This window comes from Tiliqua scincoides, chromosome 1 (genome assembly GCF_035046505.1).
Source record: "Tiliqua scincoides isolate rTilSci1 chromosome 1, rTilSci1.hap2, whole genome shotgun sequence".
Classification (NCBI taxonomy): Eukaryota; Metazoa; Chordata; class Lepidosauria; order Squamata; family Scincidae; genus Tiliqua; species Tiliqua scincoides.
The window spans coordinates 69,382,547-69,408,158 of NC_089821.1; the positions used below are offsets into that span (position 1 = coordinate 69,382,547).

Below are 25,612 nucleotides of genomic sequence, written 5' to 3' on the forward strand. Positions count from 1 at the left end.
TCTTGAAATATGATCTTGAAATATGATCAAAATTTGCGTATTTTCTCTTCTGTCACTTGCAGTTAATGAGTTTCTATATGAGAACAAGGTCTGGCTTCTGGCCATTAGCTGCTTAATGATGTCACTTCCTGTGTAATGACATCATTTCCGGCCCTCAGCAGGAGCCCTGAATGCTAATTTGGCCCTCTGTATAAAACGAGTGACACCCCTGCTTTAGAGGCTATTCAGTAGTTACACTTTGCTTTTATTGTTACTTAGGATAGTGTAGTGGTTCCAGAGTCAAGACCTGGAAAATTCAGGTAGAAATAGCGGCTCAGCCATGAAGCTTCCTGGGTGACCTTGGGCCACTCACTATCTCTCAATCTAACCTAGTCCACAGTGTTGTTGTGAGGAAAAAATGGAGAGAAGGAACCATGTACACTGCTCTGAGCTCACTGGAGGAAGGGCAGCTTAAGAATCTGATCAATAACTACTCCAGTGTACAAGTGAAGCAAGCTTCTCCATTCTTTAAAAAAAGGACATGAAATCTGAAATGGCTTTATAAAAGTGATTACAAAGGAAGTTCAGCTAGGATCTTAACCCAGTGCAAAAGCCTTATGCATCCCACATCTGGGAGTAAGTGGTTCCAGTTAGAGAAAATTCAGGGTCAGAAAGGGAAGACATGGTGTCCAACCACATCTGGCCAAGCTTACTAACTTTTTCTTATCATTTCAAACAACTATGCAAAGGGAGCTGAAGAGCAGCACAGAAGGGTTTCTAATCACTACCTCATCTTTCTATATGCAGGTACTGGACCCACCAAGATTCAGCATGGAAAGAGGAGAGGGCACGTGGAAAACAGCCAAGACAGGGAGGTATGGCTTTTTCAGAAGGCAGAGCTTTCTGCAAAGGTGAGGCAAGATCTCAGGGCTAGCAGCTGAAGGAACGATCCTCCTTGTCACCAGCAGTTAAGTTCTTCTGAGAAGCTCCTGGTGGCACAAGGCACATGAGACTGAAACAGTTCACAGTATGGCGCAGAAGCCTCTGCGCCTAACCTCGAGAGTGGAGCTCATCAATGCCAGCTTGGTGTCATTATAGGGTGGGTAGCGGATGGTGTTCAATTTCTCCAGACCTATGCAGCGCAACAGGGTGCCGCGATGGTTAGTGAAGGTGTCAAAGCTGAACTTGCCATGGTACTTGCCAAATCCACTGCATCCTGCAACAACAAGAAAAAAGCATATAGATCGAACCCGACTCACAGGTAGCTGCACAGCCTGGGCATATATCTTCAACACCTAGGCAGGGAGCGACCAGCCAGCTCTTTTCAGGCAACATCATTTTTAGGTAAATGGGCCTTTGCAGGTAGCAATAGGAAAGGGATCCCATCGCACCACTCAGGCATCTTCCACAGCACTCTAACCTTTGGTACTGCATTTCTGCCCAGGCACTTTAGATGCATACCCATCCACTGATTTTCCAGGAATATACATCCCTGGACAAGCCAGTGCATTTTGCAGTACAGAGATGAACATTTCTGAATAATCAGTTGATGTCTATGGAACCAAAGTGCATGGGGAGAAACACCCCAAGTACTATACCTGAGTAGTACCTCTTTTTAGGGCTGCACTTCTAGAACTTGTCACTGGCAAATAAATACTTTGTTAAAGTGGTATTCATTTCCCCCACAATGTTTCTTATGTTTGAGCCAACATCATTCATGCTAGGAATCCCGTCTCCAGCAAGCGTGTTTGAAATGGCGATCTAGGTGTAGAGGCTTCTTTTGGGTAGTCACTCCAACAAGCCATTTCAAGCAGCAAGTTGGTTGACTCTTCCACACTGGTGGATCTGCTAAAGAATGAGAATTTAAGCCTTCCTCAGAAGCCAATATTCACCAGAAGCTTCTACTCTAGTTGGTGTCATATCTAAAGTTAAGAGAATTGTTCTCAGAGCAGTAAACTAGACGAATGCTATTCGCTATAATTTGCGTAAGAAAGGGTTCCAAGCCTGCTGTGTCAAACTGCAGGTTGGAGCTTGGCCTGGCAGAAAAGGTACTCACAAATCTACCCTGCCTGCTGCTTGGCAGGGCAGGCTGAGATGCTTACATGCAATGAGTTTTTATGTTGCACTTTGTGCATGTGAACTGCAATACAACACAAGCAGCATAGAAGCCAACAAGAAAAAGACTATCCCACTTGTCTCGGAAACACTTGAGAGAGGATAGCTGCTGCACAGACACAGTCTTAAAGGCTGCCTATGACACTGGAAGAAGCTTAAGAGAAAGAGTGAATACAGAGGCAAGGGGAATAGAGGCCTAGTCATACCAATGCCGCCATATGGTAGGGTGATTAACAGAAGCTGCATTGCGCAATCATTTCCACAAAAGCCACCACTGCTGGTGCAATCCAATACTTGGTGGACAACCTAAAGTGAGGGAAAGTACACAACAGTATCAGAAACCCCATCCCTGCTGTTCTATATTTAGGATTTATCAGATCTTAGTTTTATAATATGGGGCACTATGTAGACATAGCTATCAACAGTTTCTGTTTAGCAGAGCAATACCAAGCCGTGTTGTTCCTACACAAATGTCATCCCATCAGTGTGTGGTGAGGAAAGTGAAGCAACTTCTGCTAACTTTGACTAAAATGCCTGTAATGCAATACTCAGAAGTCCCACTGTGTTAAGTGGGGCTAACTCCCACTTAAAGTATATATAGCAGTAGTTCTTTTTAGTACTGGGACCCACTTTTTAAAATGACACTCTATCAGGACCATCTTGCTTTATGAGCCTTAAGAAAAAATTCTCACTTTACCAGCCACAAGCCTGTTTTTATTCTTTTTCCTATGGTGGGGGAGACAGCCTTCTAGAGCAATCATTGAGCTCCATGTTCATCAGATTGGGACTGTTCTGGTAGCATTACATTCCCCTTGGCCTGGCCTTCATTGAGAGCTGAGGCTTGGTTGCCTACTCATGAGTAAACACAAACGTGTGGCTCAGTTTTGCTTTCCATAGGGCTCAATACAGTTTCCTTCTCAGCTTGGAGATGGGCTTCCTTCTCAAGCATTTTTTTGGTCTCACATTCATCAGACCATTCTGGTGGTGTTGCATTCCCCTTGGCCTGCCCTTTGAAGTGCACCAAAGCACATTTGACTACTTGTGATTAAACATCCACATGCAGCTCAGTTTCACTTTCCATAGGGCTCAATATACCTTCCCTGTCAGCTGTCAGTTTTGCGACTCTCCAAAAATTGAGTCACGACCCACAGTTTGGGAACTGCTGATGTATAGGACTGCAATGCTAGTCACTTTGAGTCATCATCCCTCCAAGCTAATCTCACCTATCCAAAGCAAAATGGCACCCTAATGGCTGGCTGGCATGTTTTCTCCTGCCTTCAAGGTACAGATGGATACAGTACTTCTTTCTCAGGCTGCAGTCCCATGCAAACTTACTTGGGGACCAAGGTTGCAATCCTAAACATAGTTACTAGAGAGGAAGCCCTACCAACACAGTGGGAATTACCTATGAGCAAGCAAGCACAGAAGTGAGCTGTACATGTTTCTCTCGCACACACTTTTTAAATGAAAAGCAAAAACAGGAGATACAACATGCCCAACAGCAATTTACAATGCAATTTGTGAGCCACTTAAATGGTAAAGGCACATAGAGAGGTATTTTCAGAAATTACTCCATACTTCCAGAACTTCTCCTATGTTGCATAGAGCTCAGCCTAGTCTAAGCATATTCCGGAAGCAATGTAAATCCTTCTTGATCACATGCAGTTAAATAAAGAGACATGAGTTACTGCTGACCATCTTTGGTAGTGTGAACTATAATTCTTTAGCATACCTTGCTTTTACAGGAGAAGGCATAGACTGCCAACGGGCGTGGCCTGCAATTGATGAATGCGATGGCTGCATCCATATCTGCCACAGTGACAATGGGCAAGATGGGTCCAAATATCTCCTCTTGCATGACTGGCTCCCATTCCTTCACGTCAGCCAGTACAGTAGGAGCTGTGGGCAGAAGTTCACATCAAGACATATGCTCATACCTTGCTGCCACTTCCAGCCATTCAACCACAGCCTTAGCTTGCCCCAAAGCTGCCCTCCCAAGTGCTTAAGCACAGAACATTCCTCCCCTTCTGTCCACCCTCACTGACGCAGCCTGAGAACTTCATAGCAAGTCTTCTACTTATCAGTAATTGTTGGACTCTCCGTCTCTCCCCCACACCAGTCCATTTGCTTACCAATATAAAGGTCACACTCATCTGTCTCTCCGCCAATGGCCACTCGGCCACTGTTGAGCAATGCTTTGACACGACGAAATTCATTATCGTTAACCATGCGGCCAAAGTCAGGCGAGTCCTGGGGTATGCATCCGTAGAACTCACGGATAGCTTGGCGCAGGCAAGGGATCAGTTTCTCCTGTGTTTCCACAGTGCAGAGCACATAGTCTGGTGCAATGCAAGTCTGACCTGCATTGACAAATTTCGCCCATGCTATTCGGTTAGCTGCATTCTGGAAATCGCAACAATCATCCACGTAGCAGGGACATTTGCCCCCGAGTTCTAGAGTCAATGGTGTCAGGTTTTTGGCCGCTGCAGACATGATGATCTTTCCCACATGGGTACTCCCTGCAGAAGTACAGCAAAATGTGGGCAGTCATAGTCACATACTTGGAACTAACATCTTCAAAATGCCCCCACAAAAAATTCTGCACTAAGAAACTTTTCGTATTTGGGTTAAAATTATGGGAATCACAGTCCTATGCATGTCTGGTCAGATGCAAGTATTCAGTGACGCTTACTCCCAAGAAAATGCTGCACTTCCTATGTGCAACATTGTAGCCTGCGTAAATTAGCCTATATTTATTTTATATTTATATTTATTTATATTTACACCGCCTCCTCTTTCCTCTGCTCCTTTTCTGTATATAGGGAACCCTGGTATTCAGAAACAAATGAGGTGCTCTCAAAGGAGTGGTTTCTCCCTTCTCTTTTCCCCCTTCCCACTATTGGAAGTGGTCCGGTCCAGTCTTGCCTTTCCAGTTCAGCCTGTTTCCATCTCAGCCAGTGGTTCTCAAACCTTTTAGCACTGGGACCCACTTTTCAGGATGACAGTTTGTTGGGACCCACTGAAAGTGATGTCATGGTAATACATGTCATTACCTGGAAGTAATGTCATGGCAAGAAGTGACATCATCAAGCAGGAAAATTTTTAACACCCCCCAAAACGTCAAAATCCCCAAACATCCCAAAGGTTGCAGTCCTATCCACACTTACTCAGGAGTAAGCCCCATCGACTATCATTGTTAAAAGCATGTACTTAGCCTGTTCAAAGTATAGATCTGCAACATTTCCTCAGATACAGTCGCATACTAGGGTAGCAGCAAGTCTAATAAATTAAAAATAAATTATTGAAATAAATTGGCTCATGACCCACCTAGTGAGTCCCGACCCACAGTTTGAGAAACACTGAGCAAGGCAAAGCTCTATATTAGTTTCTGCTTCTGAAATAACTTGCTTCTCTTTCCTCCAAGCTTATTTTCTGCATCTTGACCTGTTTTTTCATCCTCTCTGTGTTCAGAGCATAAGACCTTTTTGTTCAGGAAGAATGAAATATAACTTTACGCAGCATGTCACTAGTCTGTGGAACTCCTTGCCTCTGCCCTAGATGCCTTTATAAGGGGATTGGACAGATTTCTGGAAGAAAACTCAGTTTACAGACAGGATAAGGATGAAAAAGCTGAGATTTTAATTGAAATGGTTTAAACTCTTAATCTGTAATTAATCAGTGGAACTCCCTGCTGCAGGATGTGGTGATGACATCAGGCTTAGATGTCTTTAAAAGGGTTATTGGACAGATTTCTGGAAGAAAAGTTCATCTCAGGTTACAAACTGTGATGGGCATCTCCTGGTTTTAGAACTAGCTCAGAATGTCAGATGCATGGGAGTGGCAACAGGATGCAGGTCTCTTGTCTTCTGCGCTTCCTGAGGCATCTGGTGGGTCACTGAGAGATACAGGAAGCTGGACTAGATGGGCCTTTGGCTTGATCCAGCAGGGCTGTTCTTATGTTATTGGTGTTTGTATGCACCATTCAAGCATTTAGAGTGTACACATGCATTATTTGGATGTTATACCCTGCTAATTGGGTAAGAGGCACTTTTTCAAGTGGGTGCTCCCTTTTTTAGCACGGGGAGAGTAACTGGCCCACCTCACCCCAGCAGTGTCTGTTCTAGTGGCTGTCTGCTGGTATTCCTTGGCATCTTTTTAGATTGTGAGCCCTTTTGGGACAGGGAGCCATTTAGTTATTTGATTTTTCTCTATAAACCGCTTTGTGAACTTTTAGTTGAAAAGCGGTATATAAATACTGTTAATAATAATAATAATAATAATAATAATAATAATAATAATAATAATAATAATAATATTTTGCTTCCAATAAAACAAAATTTGAACACTGAATTACCTAATGCAGAGCCCAATCCTATGGTTGTCTACTCAGAAGTAAGACCCATTACAGTCAATGGGGCTTACTCCCAGGAAAGTGTGGATAGGATTGGGCTGGCAGACATGCAATGGATAGAGTGCTTTATTAGTATTTTGTACATATATTAATTAGAATAATTGTCAACCTGATCATTAAAAAGCAGAGATCACCTGTAAAGAAGATGTAATCAAATTGGTTCTCCAGTAATTTGGTGACGTGTTCAGGGCCACCTGTCACCACAGCAAAAGTATCCTGCAAAACAGGAGAGGAGGCTCATATTTCATTACTTCCAGTCAGGCCTTCATCTGCCTTCCCATCACACACACTTCTCCAGATTATTTAAGGGGTTAAATATACGTACATTACATGCACACAATTGAGCCCTGATACTCTTTCTTAAAGGCCACTTTGCAAAAGAAGAATGCGCAAAAGGGATATGCTTAACCTTTTTCATGCCTGTTTGCAGCAAGTTGCATGCAAGCACACTTGGGTACATATATACACTTTCCCCTCTTCAGATTCCCATGAGAGAAAAAACGGATTGCATGTGTGCGGGGGAGGGGGGGATTTAGAGCAGGGAAACAGCAGAAACCGAACCCAGCATTGTGACTTAGTATCATGAAATTGTGCTAGCCCCTTACTGTGCCTTCAGATTTAGGAAGGAGTAAATGCCTGGCCTTTGCCAAAAGGAAATTTAAGTTCATCAGCTCAAAGTGGATTCTTCCCCTCCTTGTACAATAGGAATTCTCCTTGTACAATAATGTCACTTGACCACTATTTTACTCCTGCTAAGTGAATCTGTAGTAATGGTGATCTTATACTTGCAAATACAGTGGCTTACTAAATGTTATCATCATTTAATGATAGATGAGATTTTTAATAGATGAGATTAATAGATGAATTATTATAAAATAATCATCTATTTTTAATAGAAGAGATTAATGGATGAATCATTTTAATAGATGAGTTTAAAACCAGAAATGGTCCTTTCCAGCTTTGAAACAGCAATTGGAGAGGGGGGCAGAATTCAACCCAGGAGCACAACATGCCATGAGAGTGGGGTGTAGTGCTTCTGCTTCCACAGCAAAAATCCCTACTTGTCTTCCTATATATGCCTCTTTGGTGGCAATTTGCAGAAATTGCCACTTGGGAGCAAAGTACCATTTCTGGGATATGGATTTTTGCTGTGCAAACAGTGGAGGAGAAAAACATTTTGGGCGCAATCCTACCCTGCGCTGAAACAGGCAAGCCAAGAGGCTTGCGTTGTATCCAGCGCAGGATAGGGGCCCAAAGCAGCTCCGCCAGATGTAAGGGGAAACTTTTCCCCTTACCCCGGGTAAGGCACCCTTGCCCCAATGGGACTCCTCGGACTTGCGCCACCTCTGGAGATGGCCCAAGTTCGAGGAGAGCGGAGCGGCTTCAAGCTGCCGGATAACTGCTGGATCTCCACCTCCCACTCCCCGCCCATCTGCCCGCCCCCAGGGCCACCCACTGCTTGCCTCCTACCTTCCCCCTGCCAAGGAAAACCTACTTCCCACCCACCCTACAGCCTTGTATTGGCCCAGCCGAGCAGACGCAAGGCTCATGGAGTAAGCCGCCAAGGAGGCTGGATTCAGCCTCTATGTGTCAGCGCGCCTTCATGCGCCGATGCAACTTACTCCCGAGGAAGTGCATACACGCATTACAACACATTTGCAACCTTCCTGGGTTGGCACAAGGGAGTTGCACCACCCCAAGTCATTCTCAGGATTGCGCCCTTCATTCCCTTGTGATTACTGAGCTCTGGTCACTCCGTTTATTATTGCCATAAAGCTGAGGTATTCAATCTGTGCGTCCCGCCTCCCTAGTGAGGCGTGGCTAGGCTCCAGGGTCATCGCCAGGCATCTCAGGGAGAGAGGTGGCCGCAGCTGCTCTGCTCTGCTCAGCTGCTGCCTCCTGACTTGTTGCTTTTCTGAGGCTGAGGACAAGGTGGGTGGGGCAGTGTGAAACATGGTGGGGGGAGGTGGGAGAGAAGGCTGGCTGGGCAGGCAGAGGTGCTGCATCTCATCATGAAGCTCTCTCCATGTGCAACCTCGCCCCAAGGACTACATTTCCCAGTGTGCCCCTTGCCCTGGGCATCCTGGGATTGGTCAAGGCTGGAGGAGAGAAGAGTGTGGAGGTGCTGCATCTCATCAGCACAGGGGTGCTCCTGGCAGGCTTCAAACTGGGAGGGAAGAGTAAGTGCAGGCAATGCAGTGCTTTCCTCTGCTCCTAGTGGGGGTGTGTGCAAATGCCCCACCCTGCATCCCTCCGTCTTGCCTGGGAGAACAGGGGTGGCATCTGCGTGCTGGGCATATGTGTGTGAGCAGCCCCCATCTACTTTGGGGTGAGTTGTAATCTTGCTGTATGTGGCTGCAACCCTTTCCACACTTTCCTGGGAGTAAGCCCCATTGACTCAAGTGGGGTTTACTTCTGAGTAGACCTACATAGGCTTGGGGTCTGTGTCAGCTTAACCCAGGATCTTCACCTTTCTCTTCCCCCCCTTCAAAAAAGAAAAAAGCCACTCTTGATGGCTTTGTCTCCAAAAATTGATTAAAAATAAAAATCCCCATTCCTTTTTAGCCATTCCTCTTTTTCCTCCTGCCTCCTTTTTTTTTTGGGGGGGGGGGAGGTACTCTGTTGGCTGCCATTGTAAGACAAAAGGCACAATCCTAGCTAGGTCTACTCAGAAGTAAGTCCTATTGTGTTCAATGGGACTTACTTCCAGGAAAGTGGGGTTAGAATTCCAGCCTCAGTGTGCTGGCAGCCTTGTTTCTCGTGTATAATTATGACACCTTCATCCCCATTTTGGGGGTAACTGAGGTGAGGTGTTGTAATGGGGAGCCGTGGCCAATGGCTACAAGGATGGCGAGCCAGAAAAGTTTGAGAACCACTGCCATAAAGAATAAGTCTCACGGCAGGGTTAATGAGGGACACTCCTTGAAATAGGCACGATTGCAGAAAGACTGCATGGTCAAGCAGACAGGCTGTTTTCTGGATTCCGTTTCTTCTTCATCTGGTCCAGTCAGGACAATAGTTCTAGCCAGCCCACCTGCTGTGACAGGCATGCATCAGATTACTGGGCACCAAAGCACACCTGACCAGCTCAGAGATCAGGTAGAGATGCCCAGGCAGTCATATACTACCCAATTGGACATCACTGGATTTAGGTTTCTTAACATGATGGGTGTTCCAGCTTGGCTTCTTCTGAGAAAGCATCTGTGTGTGGTCAAGTTCTTATCCACTTTCACGGGGATCAGAGAGGTGTATGCTGGAAAGCTAAGGCCCTGAGTAACTACAGATAGGGACTAGTGAGCTAACATTATGGAACATTATGGAATTCTTTTGCTTTTCAGTTTGCCTGTAATTGCTTGCTTGTATTTTTTCTGAGATGCATACCTGGGCACTGCCAACACCCAAGGTATTTTCTAAGCTTGCTCATTTTATTCTTTCCTTCTTGTTTTATCCAGCCCCAAACCCTATTTCATTTTAAATAAACTCTCATTTTGTGTTTAAATTCTTTACTTACCAGTGCTTGGTTGAACTTGGAGCCTTGACCTGGTCCTCCTCAACCCTTGGCTACACACCATTGGTTAGATTTGGGGAAAACTCTCCATGTAACTGGGAGGGAGACTTTTGATACTGATCTGTCTCTGACTTTGTCCTCATGGTGGCAGTGGAGTGTACTGATTCTGGCCCTAACACAGGGCAGATCAAGGGAATGAAGCACTGGTTTCAGGGTCCCCTACCCCCCTCTCCGCTTATTGCATCTCTCTGATAGTGTGCTGTGTACCAAAACATGCCTATACCCTCCATGGTCATTTAGCAGTGTCAAAGGAGCACTTCCGGTCCACTTGGGTTTCATATGTGTCTCCTAAAGTGTAACGTATTGTCTAGTTTTGTCCTTAACAAGCCTCACTTCACTCACAGGCATGCAAAACAAATTTGCAACTGGCAATCTTCTGCATGTGCCCATTGCAGCTCACATGGGTCACACTAACACACTCCACATTCTGAATGCTGTCTCTGCCACCAGCATCCTTATCCTGATGGGATCAGTGCTGACCACATACACACCAAGGAAGTGCAACAGCCACAATTTTCAAAAGCAGGAAGCGGGTATATCATGAACTACTGTGAACAGGAGTTACATTTTGAAGAGAAAATAAAATGGGTTGAGGACCTTACCGAATCAAGATAGCATGGCAGACATTCGGCAAGGAGCCTTGCAGTGCAGGGGCTATGCTCTGAAGGTTTGATAATTACACAATTCCCTGATGAGAAAGAAGAACACATTACCATGGCAGTGAGAGATACACAAACCCACCACCTGCCTGGATCAGGCCAGCAGGAGCCACCATCAAAAGAACAGCAGAACAAGAGGGTTCACAGGTAACAGTTGCAGCAGGATTTTGGGTGGAAGCTTCTCACTTACCAGCTGCAATAGCCCCCACCAGAGGTGCCAAGATGAGATTGATGGGGTAGTTATAAGCTCCAATGACTAGTACCACACCAAACGGGTCCTTGCGAATAAAGGCACAGTCAAGCTGCATGGCCTACAAGAAGATGAGGACAGGAAAATTCCATGGATCAGAGTGAGAAAACAGCAAAGCAAGTTCAGAAATAAAGGTGCTTGTTTTGCACTACTGTGTAGGCTCACCAGTTGTGGTCTTTCCTTTCACTTAATACTGGGCTTAGCTAACCTAATCATTCATTTGTTTTATGTTCACTTTATGTTCAAAGGGCCTGCAAGGCCCAAATCATATTGGTGATGAAAAGATGTAATCTTACTGAGTTTTTAAAACCATTTGTTCCTAGAAATTTTTCAGTGCCTCATTTAAGTTCATCAAGATTAGCCAATATGTGCATCAGAGCAGATCAGGTGTAAAAGGGTTGAGCTCCCACTGTTGGATTAGGGTTTGGAGAGCTTGATATTCCTAGAACAGTGTTTCTCAAACCATGGGTCAGAACCCACTAGGTGGATTGCGAGCCAAGGTCAGGTGGGTCCCCATTCATTTCAGTATTTTATTTTTAATATATTAGACTTGATGCTCTCATGGTATTTGACTGCATTTGGGGAAATGTTACAGACCTGTACTTTTAAACAGCTACTTTGTATATTCGCTTAACAATGATAGTAAATGGAACTTACACCTGGGTAAGTGTGGGTAGGATTGCAGCCTAGGATTGTGAAAAATCTTCCTGCTTGATGATGTCACATCCAGTCATGACATCACTTCTGGTGGGTTGTGACAGATTCTCATTCTAAAAAGTGGGTCCCTGTGCTAAATATGTGAGAACCACTGTCCTAGAAGATATGCATATTAAGCTTCAGGACGTTTTCATACAGGATGCTAAAAGCACTTTCAAACTTTTTGTGCCCTATTTGGGTGCAAGTGAGAATGTTAATGGAGGATAGAAAACAAAGGAATAAATCCCTTATTAAACTGAAGGGCTATTTCAGTCATTGTAGGTTTTGCATTTATACAACAGACTCGTGAACAGCAAAGGAACTTTCAGCGTCTTGTATGAAATGCACCAAAACAATATACAGTAGTAAAATGGCTTTACAAAGGCTGCAGATGTAATCTTATTAAGAGCACGATTCTGAACTTCCCGCTGGAGCAGCAGTGCCAAAGTGGCTACCGCTAAATCCAACGGGTGCTGAGAAGCAGCCAGAGGTATTCTCATGGGAAGGGGATTTTGTTCCCTTCCTCCGGGGAAAGCCCAAAGTTCTGAATGGGTCAGCTATTTTGCTCGAGCAGACTTGAGAGACTGTGTGTCCGGCTTTGCAGCCTGACGCAGAGCTCAGGATACGGTGGAGCTCGATCCCACCCCTTCTCATCCTGTTTCCTCCCCTCACATCACCCTCCCCCTCCCCTCGTTCTGTCCTCCCTCCGCCACTCTGAGGCTGCACCACTGTCCGGTGACTTCACTTAACTCTGGCTGAGGCTATCCTATCTCTTCTACTGGGGCCGGCTCCTGACTGGCACAGGTCTGGTGCCAGTGCTTCCTACTCACCGCTTGCCATAAACATGGTTTACAGCATCTTTATGGCACCCAGCACCGGTGCTAGAGCTCAGCGCCATGTTGACTCAGTTTAGGATTGGGCCCTAAAGCACCTGAACTACTCCTCAAAGTGAGCATCTGTCCAACACGTTTGAAAGGGGAGAGTTACCAGATCCATCTTCAATTTGATTAGACAGTACAGCCTCTGGACCCTTTTTCCCTTCAGGCAGAGACCCATCCTTCTTTTTCCCTATAGGAGTTAACATTTCCTCCCATCTTAATTTGTCCTCCTTACTGCGGTTTTTTCCACGCATTCATCCTTCATCCAGCAGCACAGGTTGTTGAGTGCAACATTCACTTCATTCCTAGTGGCGACATTCTCAAGCTCACTTTCAAAATGGGGCTGTAGGGGAAGACAAAAAGACATTACTGTAGCCCACACCAGACTTCAGACAGTATGCTCTCAAGCAGTACACCTCCATACACCAGGTGGTTCTGGCTCTTCTAACATGGAGTACCAAACTGTGGTCTAATTAGAACCTCATTCAGACCACCACACTCACCTTACGCATATCTTGATATTGGGCATGCAGGATATCCTCCTTCTTCTCATCTAGGAAGCGGCCAATTGCCTCCAGCTGCTCCTTCCGATACTCCATTGGACGGGTCTTTCCTGTCAGCCAGGTGGCCTTCAGACTAGTGACCAGGTTAGCGTAGGGGTTCGAGCTGGGGAGAAAGCAGATAGACGCTCACAGAATTGAAGGGTTTCGCAGGTATTGTTGTCAGCATCATCCCTTAAGGCAGGATGATATCCTCCTTGATGGAAATTTATTTCAGAGCTAGCATAGTGGTTAGGAGACTTACAAAATACTCCTAGGCATGTCTAAAGGAATAGGTAAAGGAATGTCTGCTCCAACGTACATGACACTGAACTCAATGGGACTTGCTCTCAGAAAAGGATTGGAACCTAAACTACAAATCGGGACTCCCCTATTCAAAACTCCTAATTCTCCAGTCTGACTCTCACATCTACCATGAACTCACTATGTCAGCAAGCCACTCCCCCTCAGACTCAGCTCCCCAGCTGAAATAAAGCTTACCTTACAAAGCTGATGTAAGAATTACAACACAATAATTCACGTGAAGCACTTTGAACACTTAAAAGCTCTATACAGATACCAAGTATTAGTATTATTTTGCCTTTCCTTGAAAACCTTGAAAACTGGAAAAAATCCAGTTGAAAACTGGAATCCTTGAAAAATAATAATAATAATAATAAAACTTTATTTTTATCCCGCCCTTCTCCCTAACGGGACCCAGGGCGGCTAACAACATATTAAAAAAACAATAGAATTTAAAAAACATTAATACAAACAGATAAAAACATTTAAAAACACACTACAGGGCCATAAAAACAGTAGTCAGATTAAAAGAGTAGATCACCGAGGAATCAAGCCTGTAAAACTAAAAGATGTATAAAAAGTTAAGAAGGCCAGAAATCAGAAGGCTTGTTTAAACAACAGTGTTTTCAGGCCTCGCCGAAAGCTCTCAAGAGAGGGAGCCATTCTCAAGTCAAGGGGAAGGGAGTTCCATAATGTTGGTGCCACTACCGAGAAGGCCCTATTTCTTGCAGCCACCCCCCGGACCTCCTTGGGTGGCAGCACTTGCAAAAAGGCCTTCTCTGATGACCTGAGAGGACGAGCCGGATTGTACGGGAGTAGGTGGTCTCTAAGATATCCTGGCCCAGAGCAGTATAGGGCTTTAAAGGTCAAAACCAGCACCTTGAATTGGGCCCGGAAACAAATGGGCAGCCAATGCAGCCCCCGGAGAAGCGGGCTGACAGAGTCAAACCGCCTGGCTCCGGTGACCACACGGGCCGCCGCATTCTGTACTAATTGTAGTTTCCGAACCGTCTTCAGGGGCAGCCCCACATAGAGCGCGTTACAGTAATCTAACCTCGATGTCACCGTGGCATGGATCACCGTGGCCAGGTCTGCACGATCCAAGTACGGTCGCAGCTGGCGCACCAGCCGAAGCTGAGCAAAGGCCCCCCTAGCCACAGCCGCCACCTGGGAATCCAGGAGCAGCTGCGAATCCAGGAGGACCCCCAAGCTGCGAACCTGCTCCTTGGAAAAAAAATCCTTGAAAAAAACTGGAAGAAATCTGTGCACGCAATGACTGCCAAAGAGGAACGACTGTGTTGGCTAGTTGTAGCAACCACAGCAGGGTACCTGAATAGAAATGCAGTGGGGGGCCTTGACTGGATACTGCCCCTTATTTCCCTGAAGCGGGAAGGCATCAGCTGTTATGTTTTCCTGAATGGAAGAATTCCATAAGAAAGGACACACAGTGAAAATAAGCATGCCCATGTGACCAGTGACATGGCAGAGAAAACAGTTGTCAAAGGTTTGTGAGTTCTCTACATACAAGGCCAAGTGTGCACTGTGCCAGAAATTCAACATTTTCTTCTAAAGAAAGTATAAACTTGCACATCGTATTCCAGCTGCAGTGTTCTGTGGTGATGGTGGTGGTGGTGTAGTAGTGGTTTTTCTCTTCCAAAATAATACTGAAGCATTTTGATAAACAACAAAGAGAGTTGTTGGTTTGTTCAGTGCAGAAGTTGAGAAGGAAATTCTGAAGCCATAGAGAGAACTTACTGTCCCCTTGCTGTTTCTGATGTTCTGAGCCATCTCACAAACTCTGCATATTTTCAAATGCTTTTCCACAACTACAAGGGTTAGAAACTAAACTTTTTTAAAAGTAAGATTCCCAGGGAGCTAACTTCTGGGCCAGAGTCTAGATTCTATCTTGTGTGGGACATGTTCAATATTTACAGATTCATATATATTACCACTTTATTAATAATGTAGAGTGCATCTAGATAGGACTGTTATAGTCGAATCCTAAATAGGCTTTCTTAGAAAAAATACCGTAGTTGCACAGAGTTTAGTGGCATATATTTAATAGTACATATGTTTCGGATTACACCTTTAAAATACGAAGTATTTCTACAATGATTACATTGTTCATCCTCACAATCACCCTATGAAATGGATGGTTGATTCCATTTTACAGATCAGAAACTAGTCCTGAGAGAGGGTGTATGTATATAGCTGTGCGACACAGTTGCTACACGTTTCTTGTCAGAGACTCTGTGTTTTTTCAGTGCCTAAGGGCACAATCCTATCCTGCACTGACACAAGCAAGCCAGTTTCCAGTGCAGATTGGGGGCCAGCAGCAGCTCAGCCAGAGGCAAGGGGAAACTTTTCCCCTTACCCCTGGGTAAGGGCTGCTGGCCCTTTGGGTCTCTTTTGACTTGCACCACTCTGCAAGTCCGTGGAGAGCAAGTCCGTGGAGAGCGGAGTGGCTTGGAGCTGCTCCATTTCACCCTGGAACGGGCAGCTCCCAAAACCTAGTATTAGAAGTAAGTGGTGTTGAGCCATTTAGTTATTTGATTTTTCTCTGTAAACCACTTTGTGAACTTTTAGTTGAAAAGCGGTATATAAATACTGTCAATAATAAGTAATAATAACAACGATAGAACAGTGATCATCGTGCTATCCAGTAACAGGAAAGTTTCCAAGGAGGATCAATCCAGGCACACTGGACTTCAACAGAGGGGACTTCTCAAAGATGAAGGGACTAGCAAAATGGAAGTCAGAGGGAAAGTCAACAGGGTCAAATCTCTCCAGAGTACAGAGAAGTTACCGTATTTTTCGCTCCATAAGACGCACCTGACCATAAGACGCACCTAGTTTTTAGAGGAGGAAAACAGGAAAAAAAGTATTCTGAACCAAATAGTGTAATAAAATATTTAATAAACTATAACAGAATAACATTTGAACCATGTAAAGTGAACAGCAGTCAACAGTGGCATTAAGAACCATTATCACTGTCATTAACAAATGGAGAGACTTAAAGGCTTGAGTACTCTAGTTTTCTGGAAACCAAGAACTCATCATTGTTAGAGTCAGAATTTATGAAGCTCACAAAAGCAGGTGCACGCAAATAGGGGATCACATTATCTTTCTGCTACAATGATGTTCTGCCAAATCCCAATCCACTGGGCCTTGTGCCCACTTAAGGCTGATCAGTCCCCCTTGTGCAACTCACCAGTGCAGCAAGCAAAAGTGAGTCCAGTTCCAGTCCACAGATGCCAAGTAAATCAGTCCCATCAATCACAGTTGTCAAATCAGACCAATAAGCCAAATTACAGTCCAAGGTCAGTCAAATCCATCAGGGTATCCAAGTCCAGTCACAATCCACAGTCAGATTCCAAATTCAATAAACTCAGTCAGTCTCCTCTCCTACCTCCAACCTGCACTCCTTCAAAACCCACAAACCCTTTCTGCCTCAGGTACTCCTTATATCCCTGAGGGCCCTATTGCCTTCCAGTGGCTGCAGCTATGCAGCACACTCTGCTGAATGCCCAGGCCTTACCCTTAAAGGGGCCACTGCTGACACCACATCTACCTCCTCGCCAGTTCTTCCGTGATTCCAATACAAATGAACAAGTGGAAAGTCCAACCACAACTTGAATTCTCAAGACACAACAAACCTCTGGATTTATGGTGCCTTACCTGGGGCTTGTGCAATAAGCAAACAATGGCATTCTGACCAAGGAGACAGTTTTTTCTTTGTGATGGGGGGGTTGGCTTACATTCAGATGCTGGATGAGGTGAGTGAAAATGCCCCTCCCCTGCTGTGTGAGTGAGTGTGTGTGTGGGGGGGGGCAGAGCATCTGTGTGTGTAAGAGAAGGGGGCAGCCTGTGTGTGTGAGAGAGGGGGGAAAGTGTTTGTGTTGCAGAGAAGTTGTGATGCTCCAGGCTTGGGATGGGGGGGGGGGAAGAGAGGCTGTGATGCTCCAGGCTTGGGGGAAGGGGAGAGAGAGGCTTTCCTGGGAGTAAGCCCCCCTGACTCTAATGGGACTTACTTCAGAGTAGGCATGCACAGGATTGGGCAGTGAGACTGCCACCCCACCCACGCTTTCCTGGGAGTGAGCCCCAGTGACTCTGTGACTTACTTCTGAGTAGACAAGCGGGCTTGGGCAGACTGCCATCCCACCCACGCTTTCCTGGGAGTGAGCCCCAGTGACTCTGAGACTTACTTCTGAGTAGCCTCTGACTAGGAAGCAGAGCAGAGCGATCGGGCAGGGGGCGGGGCCAGGGCTGGGGTGGAGGTTTTTTGGGGTTTTTTTTTGCAGTATTCGCTCCATAAGATGCACACACTCCCCCCCCCCACTTTTTTGGGGGGGAAAGTGCGTCTTATGGAGCGAAAAATACGGTATTTAAAATGCCAGTAACAGAAGCTCAAGAAAAACATACAGCACTAAGTGAAAAAGCACAGCTAGATCCAGGAAGATGCCACTATAGCTTATGAGTAGGGGAAAAAATACTAAAAAGACAGGAAGGTTTCAGAGATCCTGAAAGATCCTGCCCAAATAAGGAGAACATAATGAAAGTAGATCTGGCAAAATAAATGTAAGCTGACAATAAAGACTAAAAAAAAAAAAATGGAGCATGCTGCTAAAAACAGCAAACAATAAAAACTTATTAAACAATTTCAAAAGCAGAAAGTCTGCCAGGGAGGCAGCTGGACTCTTAGATATAAGGAATAAAAAGGAAGCTATAAAATAACAACAACAACAACAACAACAACAACTTTATTTTTACCCCACCTCTCTCCCCAAAGGGACTCCAGGCAGCTTACAACAGGTTAAAACAGATTAAGAACATAATTAAAAACAGATAAAAGCATATTAACACATATCATAAAAACAGCAGTCAGATAAAAAGCAGTCAGGTAAAAAGAGCATAGAGCAGCAAATCATAAAAGAATCAGGCCTGTTAAAAATATTAAAAGATGTTGAAAAGATGTTAAAAAGGCCGAGAACTCAGAAGTCTTGTTTAAACAGAAGGATCTTCAGGCCTCTCCAAAAAGTCTCAAGAGAGGGAGCCATTCTTAAGTCAAGGGGAAGGGAATGCCATAGCGTTGGTGCCACTACTGTGAAGGCCCTATTTCTTGCCGCCGCCCCACGTATCTCCCTAGGTGGTGGCACTTGTAAAAAGCCCTTCTCTGATGACCTAAGAGGACGAGCCAGATTGTACGGAAGTAGGCGATCTCTAAGATACCCTGGCCCAGAGCAGTATAGGGCTTTAAAGGTCAAAACCGGCACCTTGAATTGGGCCCAGAAACGAATGGGCAGCCAAAGCAGCCACTGGAGAAGCGAACTGACAGTCAAACCGCCTACCTCCAGTAACTACACGGGCCGCTGCATTCTGCACTAGTTGCAGTTTCTGAACCGTCTTCAAGGGCAGCCCCACATAAAAAGAAATGCAGGTTGCAGTTGAATGTATTATTTGCATCTATCTTCACTACAGAAGAGAAAAGGCAGATACCCATGACTGAACTGATTTTCTCAGGTAGGAGGCTCAGGTCGGAGGGCAGCCCAATCCTAACCTGCACTGGCACAGCCAGGCCTCATGGCCAGTGCTGTATCTAGTGCAGCTCAGGAAGCAGCTGGAGGTCTCCTCAGGGTGAGGGATATATTTCCCCTTATCCCAAGTAACACCCAACCAGCTTCGACTACCAGTATGGGACTACTCGAATCTCTACCAGCTATATAGCAGGCTGAAATACATGCAGCCCGGTGTAATACTGGGAGGACTGGGGGGGTAATTAGGATACAGTGGAGGAGGCCTCCACCATTCCTACCCCTTCTCTGGTTGTGTTCTGCCCCTGTTCTGCCCTTCCCAAAATTCACATGATTAGGCCTGAACTGTCAATGATGAACCAAGAAAGAGATCTTGGAGTTGTGATGGATAGGTCAACGAAACGTCAGCCTGCTGTATGGCTGCTGTGAAGATGGCAAATTCCAAGAGTTCATTAAGAAACAGATTGAGAATAAGACTGCTAATATTATAATGACCCAATACAAATCTATGGCGTGATCACTGTTGGAATACTGTGTATAGTTCCGGTTGCGTAACTCCAGAGACTGGAAGAAGTGCCTAAAAAGGGCAATCAAAATGCCTTTCTTGTAAGGGAAGGTGCTTTATAGCTGGAAGGAAGAAGATTGAAATGTACATGATTGAAATGCATTTCCTTTTTTCACCCAGTCACAATACTGGAATCAGGGGTCACCAGATGAACCTGACTGGCAGGAGATTTAGGATAGAAAAAATAAGGCCCTTCTTTGCGCAGTGTATAATTCGTCTGGGGAACTCATTGCTAGAAGGTATGGTGATGACCAGAGATGGGCCAATCCAACACAGCTTGACTTGAGTCGAGTCACGAGTCTCTGCCCCCTTTAATTCAACTTGAAAACAAGTCCTAACAGGCAGACTTTCCAAGTTGACCAGAGCATTATGGCAACTCTAAAAGACTTGAGGCCCAAGTCTATTATTTCTTGCCACAAAAAAAGGAAGCAGTCAAACCCTGATATAGACAGACTCCAGTCTGCATGCATCGAAAATCAATGCTGAGTCAGTGCTGGAGTCATTGATGCAGGTGACTTGAGTGTACACGAGTCAGCAAAAACACGTGTTTTTGCAACTTAGACTTTGTGCAGGCAGTGCTCAAAGTGCAGACCGTTGCACACTGGGAATGCGTTCGTCGGCATGGCCGGCACTTTTGGTTCCAGAGCGCCACATGACTGCAAGTTCCATTGTGTCTGCTCTGGCCTGTCATGTCTACGGTCAATGCCCCAGCTGGCATTGCGCCCAGACTTCCACAACAATGCAATGGGACTTGCAGGGGACTTGCAGTCGCGCGGTGCTCTGGAACCAAAAGTACAGGTTATGGGAGGGAAGGATTCGGCTGAATACTAGACCCTGCCTTTGGGGTTTGCCCTGCCAGAGTTTGCCCTGCCCTGCTCTATGCTTTCAGATTACTCATAAGTAGAGTAATCTTTACTCATACCCTGAAAAGAATAGAACAAAGAAGCTGGTAATCATTAGTCTTAGAACTTTTCCTTACCTACTTGGGCACTGCTTGTCTCCGCTCTGCTGAGGAATGTCCTCGAGTTTGTGTTGTTGTCTTGGGTTCTGCTGTCCTGTAGAGGTCGTGTCCTGCTGTTGTCTTGGGTTCTGCTGTCCTTTATAGGTAGTGCCCTGCTGTTGTCTTGGGTTCTGCTGTCCTGTAGAGGTCGTGTCCTGCTGTTGTCTTGGGTTCTGCTGTCCTTCATAGGTAGTGCCCTGCTGTTGTCTTGGGTTCTGCTGTCCTTCATAGGTAGTGCCCTGCTGTTGACTTGGGTTCTGCTGTCCTGCACGGGCAGTGCTCTGCCTGTCTGTGCTATTGAGAGGAACATCATAGAGTTTGTGTTTCGGTTTCACAGTCTGCTGTCCTGCACAGGTAGTGCTCTGCTTGTCTTTATGGTGGAAAGAGTCCTCCAGGAGTTTGCATTTTTCTTTCACACTTTGCTGAGTTACAAACACAGTGCTCTGTTTCTCTTCAGATTGTTTGGGGAACTCTGGAGCTTGGCGTTCTCTTCTTATGTCACTCTGTCCTGCAAATAGACTTTGCACTATTTCTTGAGCTAGAAAAAGATACAAAAGTCATCAATCAGGTGTGCTCTGGTTGGTAGAAATTCCTACTGCTTTTAGCTTATATTATAATTGATTCTCTCCTATGAATTAAAAAAACTGTTGCATTTATCTTCAGTGCTGGTTTAGGAACATCTAAACCTGTTTCAAGGTCCAGTCCTATGCTGCCCTGATGCTACAGAGTACAGTGGCACCAAAATGGCCACCACTGTATCCTGCGGAGTCAGAGCAGCAGTCAGAAGACTCCTCGGGGTTAGGGAATATTTGTTCCTTTACCCCATGTAAAATTCCAGTGTCCACAATGGGTCTACTCAGATCTGCACCAGCTATTTAACTGGCTCAGAACCAAGGAGATATATGTTGGGCTCTGCGGCTCGGGAGGGAGAATAGGATTCAGTGGCAGCCTCTGCTACTATCCCTGTCCCCCTTCTGGGCCCAATCCACTCTCTGGCCTGCCCTCCCTCAGCCCACTTTTACCTCCTCCCTGCCGTCTCCCTGCCTCCACCTTCACCCTCCCTGCCTGCCTTCACCTCCTCCCTGCCAATGAGGAAAGGCCCTGGAAGTTACAAGTTGTATGTAGCCATTATGCTGAACCAAAATATTCCAGATTCAGATACATCTCACAAAGAAGACTCATGAGAGAGCATTTTGGGCTATTAGAACTTATGTTAATCAAATGTTATGTTATGTTATGTTAGAGAGAAAATATGTATGTTAGCATGTTCACAAGCACATTTGCTTAGTAGATATAGGGAAATGTATATTTGAGTTTAAATCCATGTTTGTACAGAAGCAGTTTTTGCCTGATGCAGAGATGTATTCTTTGTTCTCTGCTAAAAGTTCAGGCAGCCATAAATTGAGCAAAAGAAAGTGGCTAAAGAGACATTCCTTTGAAGGAATCAAAGATACATCCCCAATTGCTCTTTTATAAGAACAAAATTAAAGGAGAAGTTTAATACTGTAGATGCAATGGGTAAATAAGTTTGGAAATAGGGAATACAGGAAAATCAGAATGAACTGCAAATGAACTTAAATTTTAGACTCTTAACAAAGTACTGGGCTAGCACAGCACGAGAGGCCCCGAGTAACAAATGGAGATAGTTAATTGCTAAGCAATAAAACACTTTGACACATTAAGATAACAGCTAGTAGCTGTCCAGCTAATTAGTTGATATATAGAATTCTGCCTGACTTCAAAGAATGGAATGTAAAACCCCCCTCAAATCTATGAGGCTGCTTTTAGACAAAGGAAAGTTAGAAATGCAATTCCAGACAGCATTAAGCAGAGAAGGGAAAAACCCACAGAAGAGCATATTGGATTATTTTAAAACCAAAAGACATTGTTAAACCAGAATAAAGTTTTAAAATAATGTATTTACAAAGAAACAGTGTAACACCTAAAATAAAGTTAGGCTGCAGACTGAAATGCCTACATTTAGACAAAGAGAGCCTTTTATGATCTCTAAAACAGTAGCAAGATTAGCCAGGCAATAAACTGATAAACCCTAATGGGGGTAATTAGGGTTAACTGATGAAGTCGTAAACAGAAGCAAAATCATTCTAAAGAGACACTTGATTTCTGCACAGAATGCACAGCCAGTTGGTATTCAAGTTTGCCTGTAAAGTAAAATGCAGCATGAAAGCTTAGTGTTATTGAATTATTAGAAGCAAACTGCCAGCCATAAGAGTTTAACAAAAAGCCAGCAGCTCTGTAACTTCAATTAACAGATCTAGATATTTCAATTAGAACTTCTAATTGAGAAATAAGAATAGCACCTAAAGCAAAATGCAATATGTTTGCATGCATTCTTTAATAGTTATAGCTTTAGATCAATGTTAGTAGAATTAAGTGAATTTAATAATAAGAAAAGACTTGGGTCTGCCTTAAAGTGAAGCTTGAAAATAAAGGCAACACAGCTAATTTGGAATGTAGAAATCTTTATCAAAGCAGAAACAAGCTTGCTCCCTGTCAGCTTGCAAACTTGTCAAAATTTATTGCATCTCACGGATAAGAATTAAAAGTCAGCATGTATGATAGAATTCTTCACTGCTTAATAATTAAAGAATACCAGTAACAAATATAAATAAAAGGTAGAATTGTTAAAATTAAAACATAAAATAAGCAAAAAGCTAAAGAAAATAGCTAAAATCAAAAGACTTAGGTCTCAGATATGTTTTAAACTACAAATGCCAGCCTGGAGTTAATTAAGAGTTTGACAGGAGACTCTAGAAAAGTTATAGTTTACAGATAAGACACAAGACAGATAAAAAGCTAAGGAGGAGACCAGACAGAGAATAACTTTCCTAGGCGCCAGAATAGATAGTGAACCTAAGAATATTTCTAATAATAAGAAATAATTAATCTTAGTAGACATGGACTCATTAGCAAGAGATCTGTTCCATATCAAGAGGCCCAGGTTAAACCAACATTCCAGAGACTGGAATGTTTGCATTTAATATGCTAACATGAACAGAGTGAGCTCCAACAAGAAATCAGAAATCACTTAATAACTCTGTTTAGAAATAAGATATGAAATATTTGAAATCAGAATAAGAAAGAGGATAAAATAAGGAATAAAAGAAGTCTAAACATTAATTAAATAAAAGCATAATTAGAGAAATAGGAACAAGTAAGAGAATAAAGATAGGTACACACTGCCCCCTGAAGAGTCCTGAGGACAGTGCATTCTGGAAATATGATAGCACTAGGAAGGAGGAGCTATCCAAATATGGCAAACACAGTAACCTGAGATATTTAAATGTATGTTCTATTTATGGCACAGCCAATCAATGCTAGAGGCCTGTGGCCAATTAGAAGGAAAGTTCCATTTCTGACATCATGGGCTCTAACGAATAGCAGTAGGACTTTTCAGACAAAGAACCTTAGGGGTATTTAAGCTGGAACATGCACTGGAAAGTGGCCTTTTTCTCTGGGACACTGAGAGACCACAGCTCTCTGTGTTCCCCATTTTGAACACCAAGAGAAGCCCATTGCTGGCAATGAATAAAGACTTGTCACCACAGTTTCAGTCTGCTGAGTTTGTTTTGAACTCTGAAGACACCTTGCAACACCTTGGGTTGCCCATCCTATGACCTTGGGCTCAAAATATTTCTCACTTTATTTTATTATTTTTGTTGGTGAGGGGGGTTGAAGCCTGTAGGCTGAAGTTTTACTGCTTGTTCTATTATCTCATTCTTTTGGGTCAACACATCCAGTCAGAGTCGGTTCTGGAAGTAATAACAACAAAACTGCCCAGTATAATTCACTGAACATGAGAGAGATGTCCACAGTGGTGGAAATGGACAACTACACAAAATAAAAAGTCACACTAATTCAATGTGAAGCACTTTGTAGCCAGGGCCAGGAAGTAAGGTTTGGAAGTGATGGGGACAATTACAGGTGTACAGGTGCTCGACACAGCATTCCCACTAAGCTGCATGGCCGTGCAGCTCAAATTGGAGCCCCACACAGCTTCTGGTATGGCACTCAGCAATCCAGAGCACATCTCTGAGCACTCTGGAGCTGCCACTGCTCAGTTACATTAGGGCTCTGTACAGGGAACTCTGTCGTGAGCTCCACTGTGTTCAGTTGTGCTCAGTGGCATCACTAGGATTCATGTCACCAGGTGCAGGAGGCCTACGCATCACCCCATGCAGTGGGCAGGGCAATGCCCCAGGTGGTGGGCATGGTGATGTACCATTGCCCCGCCCCCACTGATTTTTTGGCTGTACCTTTCATTAGAACACACACTATTTCAATGTGGTTTGTTTCATTGCATTCTGCATGAAATTACGCATTGATTGATATATATAACATGATGGTCTTATTTCTCCAAATTCTGATTTTAGTGATTTTGAAAACTTGTAGAGTCACACACACCCACGTGACAACTTACTAACACCTTATTGCAGCAGTTCTCAAACTTTTAGCACTGGGACCCACTTTTTAGAATGACAATCTGTCCAGGACCCATTCGAAGTGATGTCATGGCCAGAAGTGACATCATCAAGCAAATTAAAATAAATAATTAAATTAAAATAAAAGAAATAATTAAATAAGGGGGAGCCAGTCCTGTTCCACCAAATGAATCTACTCTGAAGTAAGTCCCATTGTGGTCAATAGGGCTTACTCTCAGGAAAGTGTGGGTAGATTGCAGTCTGTGAGCCCAATCCTGTGTGTGTCTACTCAGAAGTAAGTCCCATAGTGGTCAATGGAGCTTACTCTGTAGTCTGCCTGCAATAACAACCCCCCAAAAAGAATCAGTGAGATTTCCAGCCCTCCCCAGTGCCCAGTTTAAAGTGCTTCTATTTCAGGCATATCAAGATAAGGACCCACCTGGCTTTTCAAGTGCAAAATAGAAAACATCCCCCTTACCAGTTCAAGCCACTTTTTTATCCTTTTTAGTGGGGGGGGGGGGGGGGAGGCTGCCTTCTGGAATATTTGTTGCACTCCAGCTCCATTGGATTGGGACCCTCCTGGTGGCCTCACATTCCCCTTTGCCTGGCCTGCCCACCAGCCAAGGCACGTCTGCCTACTCACAAGTAAACGTGACCATGTGGCTGAGTTTGCTTT

General features: G+C 44.5%; 1 protein-coding gene across 1 annotated transcript in view; it reads right to left on the reverse strand.

Annotated features, from left to right (window-relative positions):
* Positions 1 to 1,001: 1,001 nt before the first annotated feature.
* LOC136644858 (aldehyde dehydrogenase family 3 member B1-like) overlaps positions 1,002 to 25,612 on the reverse strand; it is a 39,049-nt gene continuing 14,438 nt past the window's right edge. Inside the window, exons 2-11 of the mRNA XM_066621051.1 lie at positions 20,474 to 20,788; positions 13,060 to 13,222; positions 12,792 to 12,899; positions 10,923 to 11,043; positions 10,676 to 10,761; positions 6,640 to 6,721; positions 4,227 to 4,613; positions 3,827 to 3,993; positions 2,301 to 2,400; positions 1,002 to 1,195 (exon numbers count right to left, since the gene is read on the reverse strand). Of these exons, the coding sequence (XP_066477148.1) occupies positions 1,002 to 1,195; positions 2,301 to 2,400; positions 3,827 to 3,993; positions 4,227 to 4,613; positions 6,640 to 6,721; positions 10,676 to 10,761; positions 10,923 to 11,043; positions 12,792 to 12,899; positions 13,060 to 13,222; positions 20,474 to 20,788 (1,723 nt within the window). The remainder of the gene's footprint in view (positions 1,196 to 2,300; positions 2,401 to 3,826; positions 3,994 to 4,226; positions 4,614 to 6,639; positions 6,722 to 10,675; positions 10,762 to 10,922; positions 11,044 to 12,791; positions 12,900 to 13,059; positions 13,223 to 20,473; positions 20,789 to 25,612) is intronic.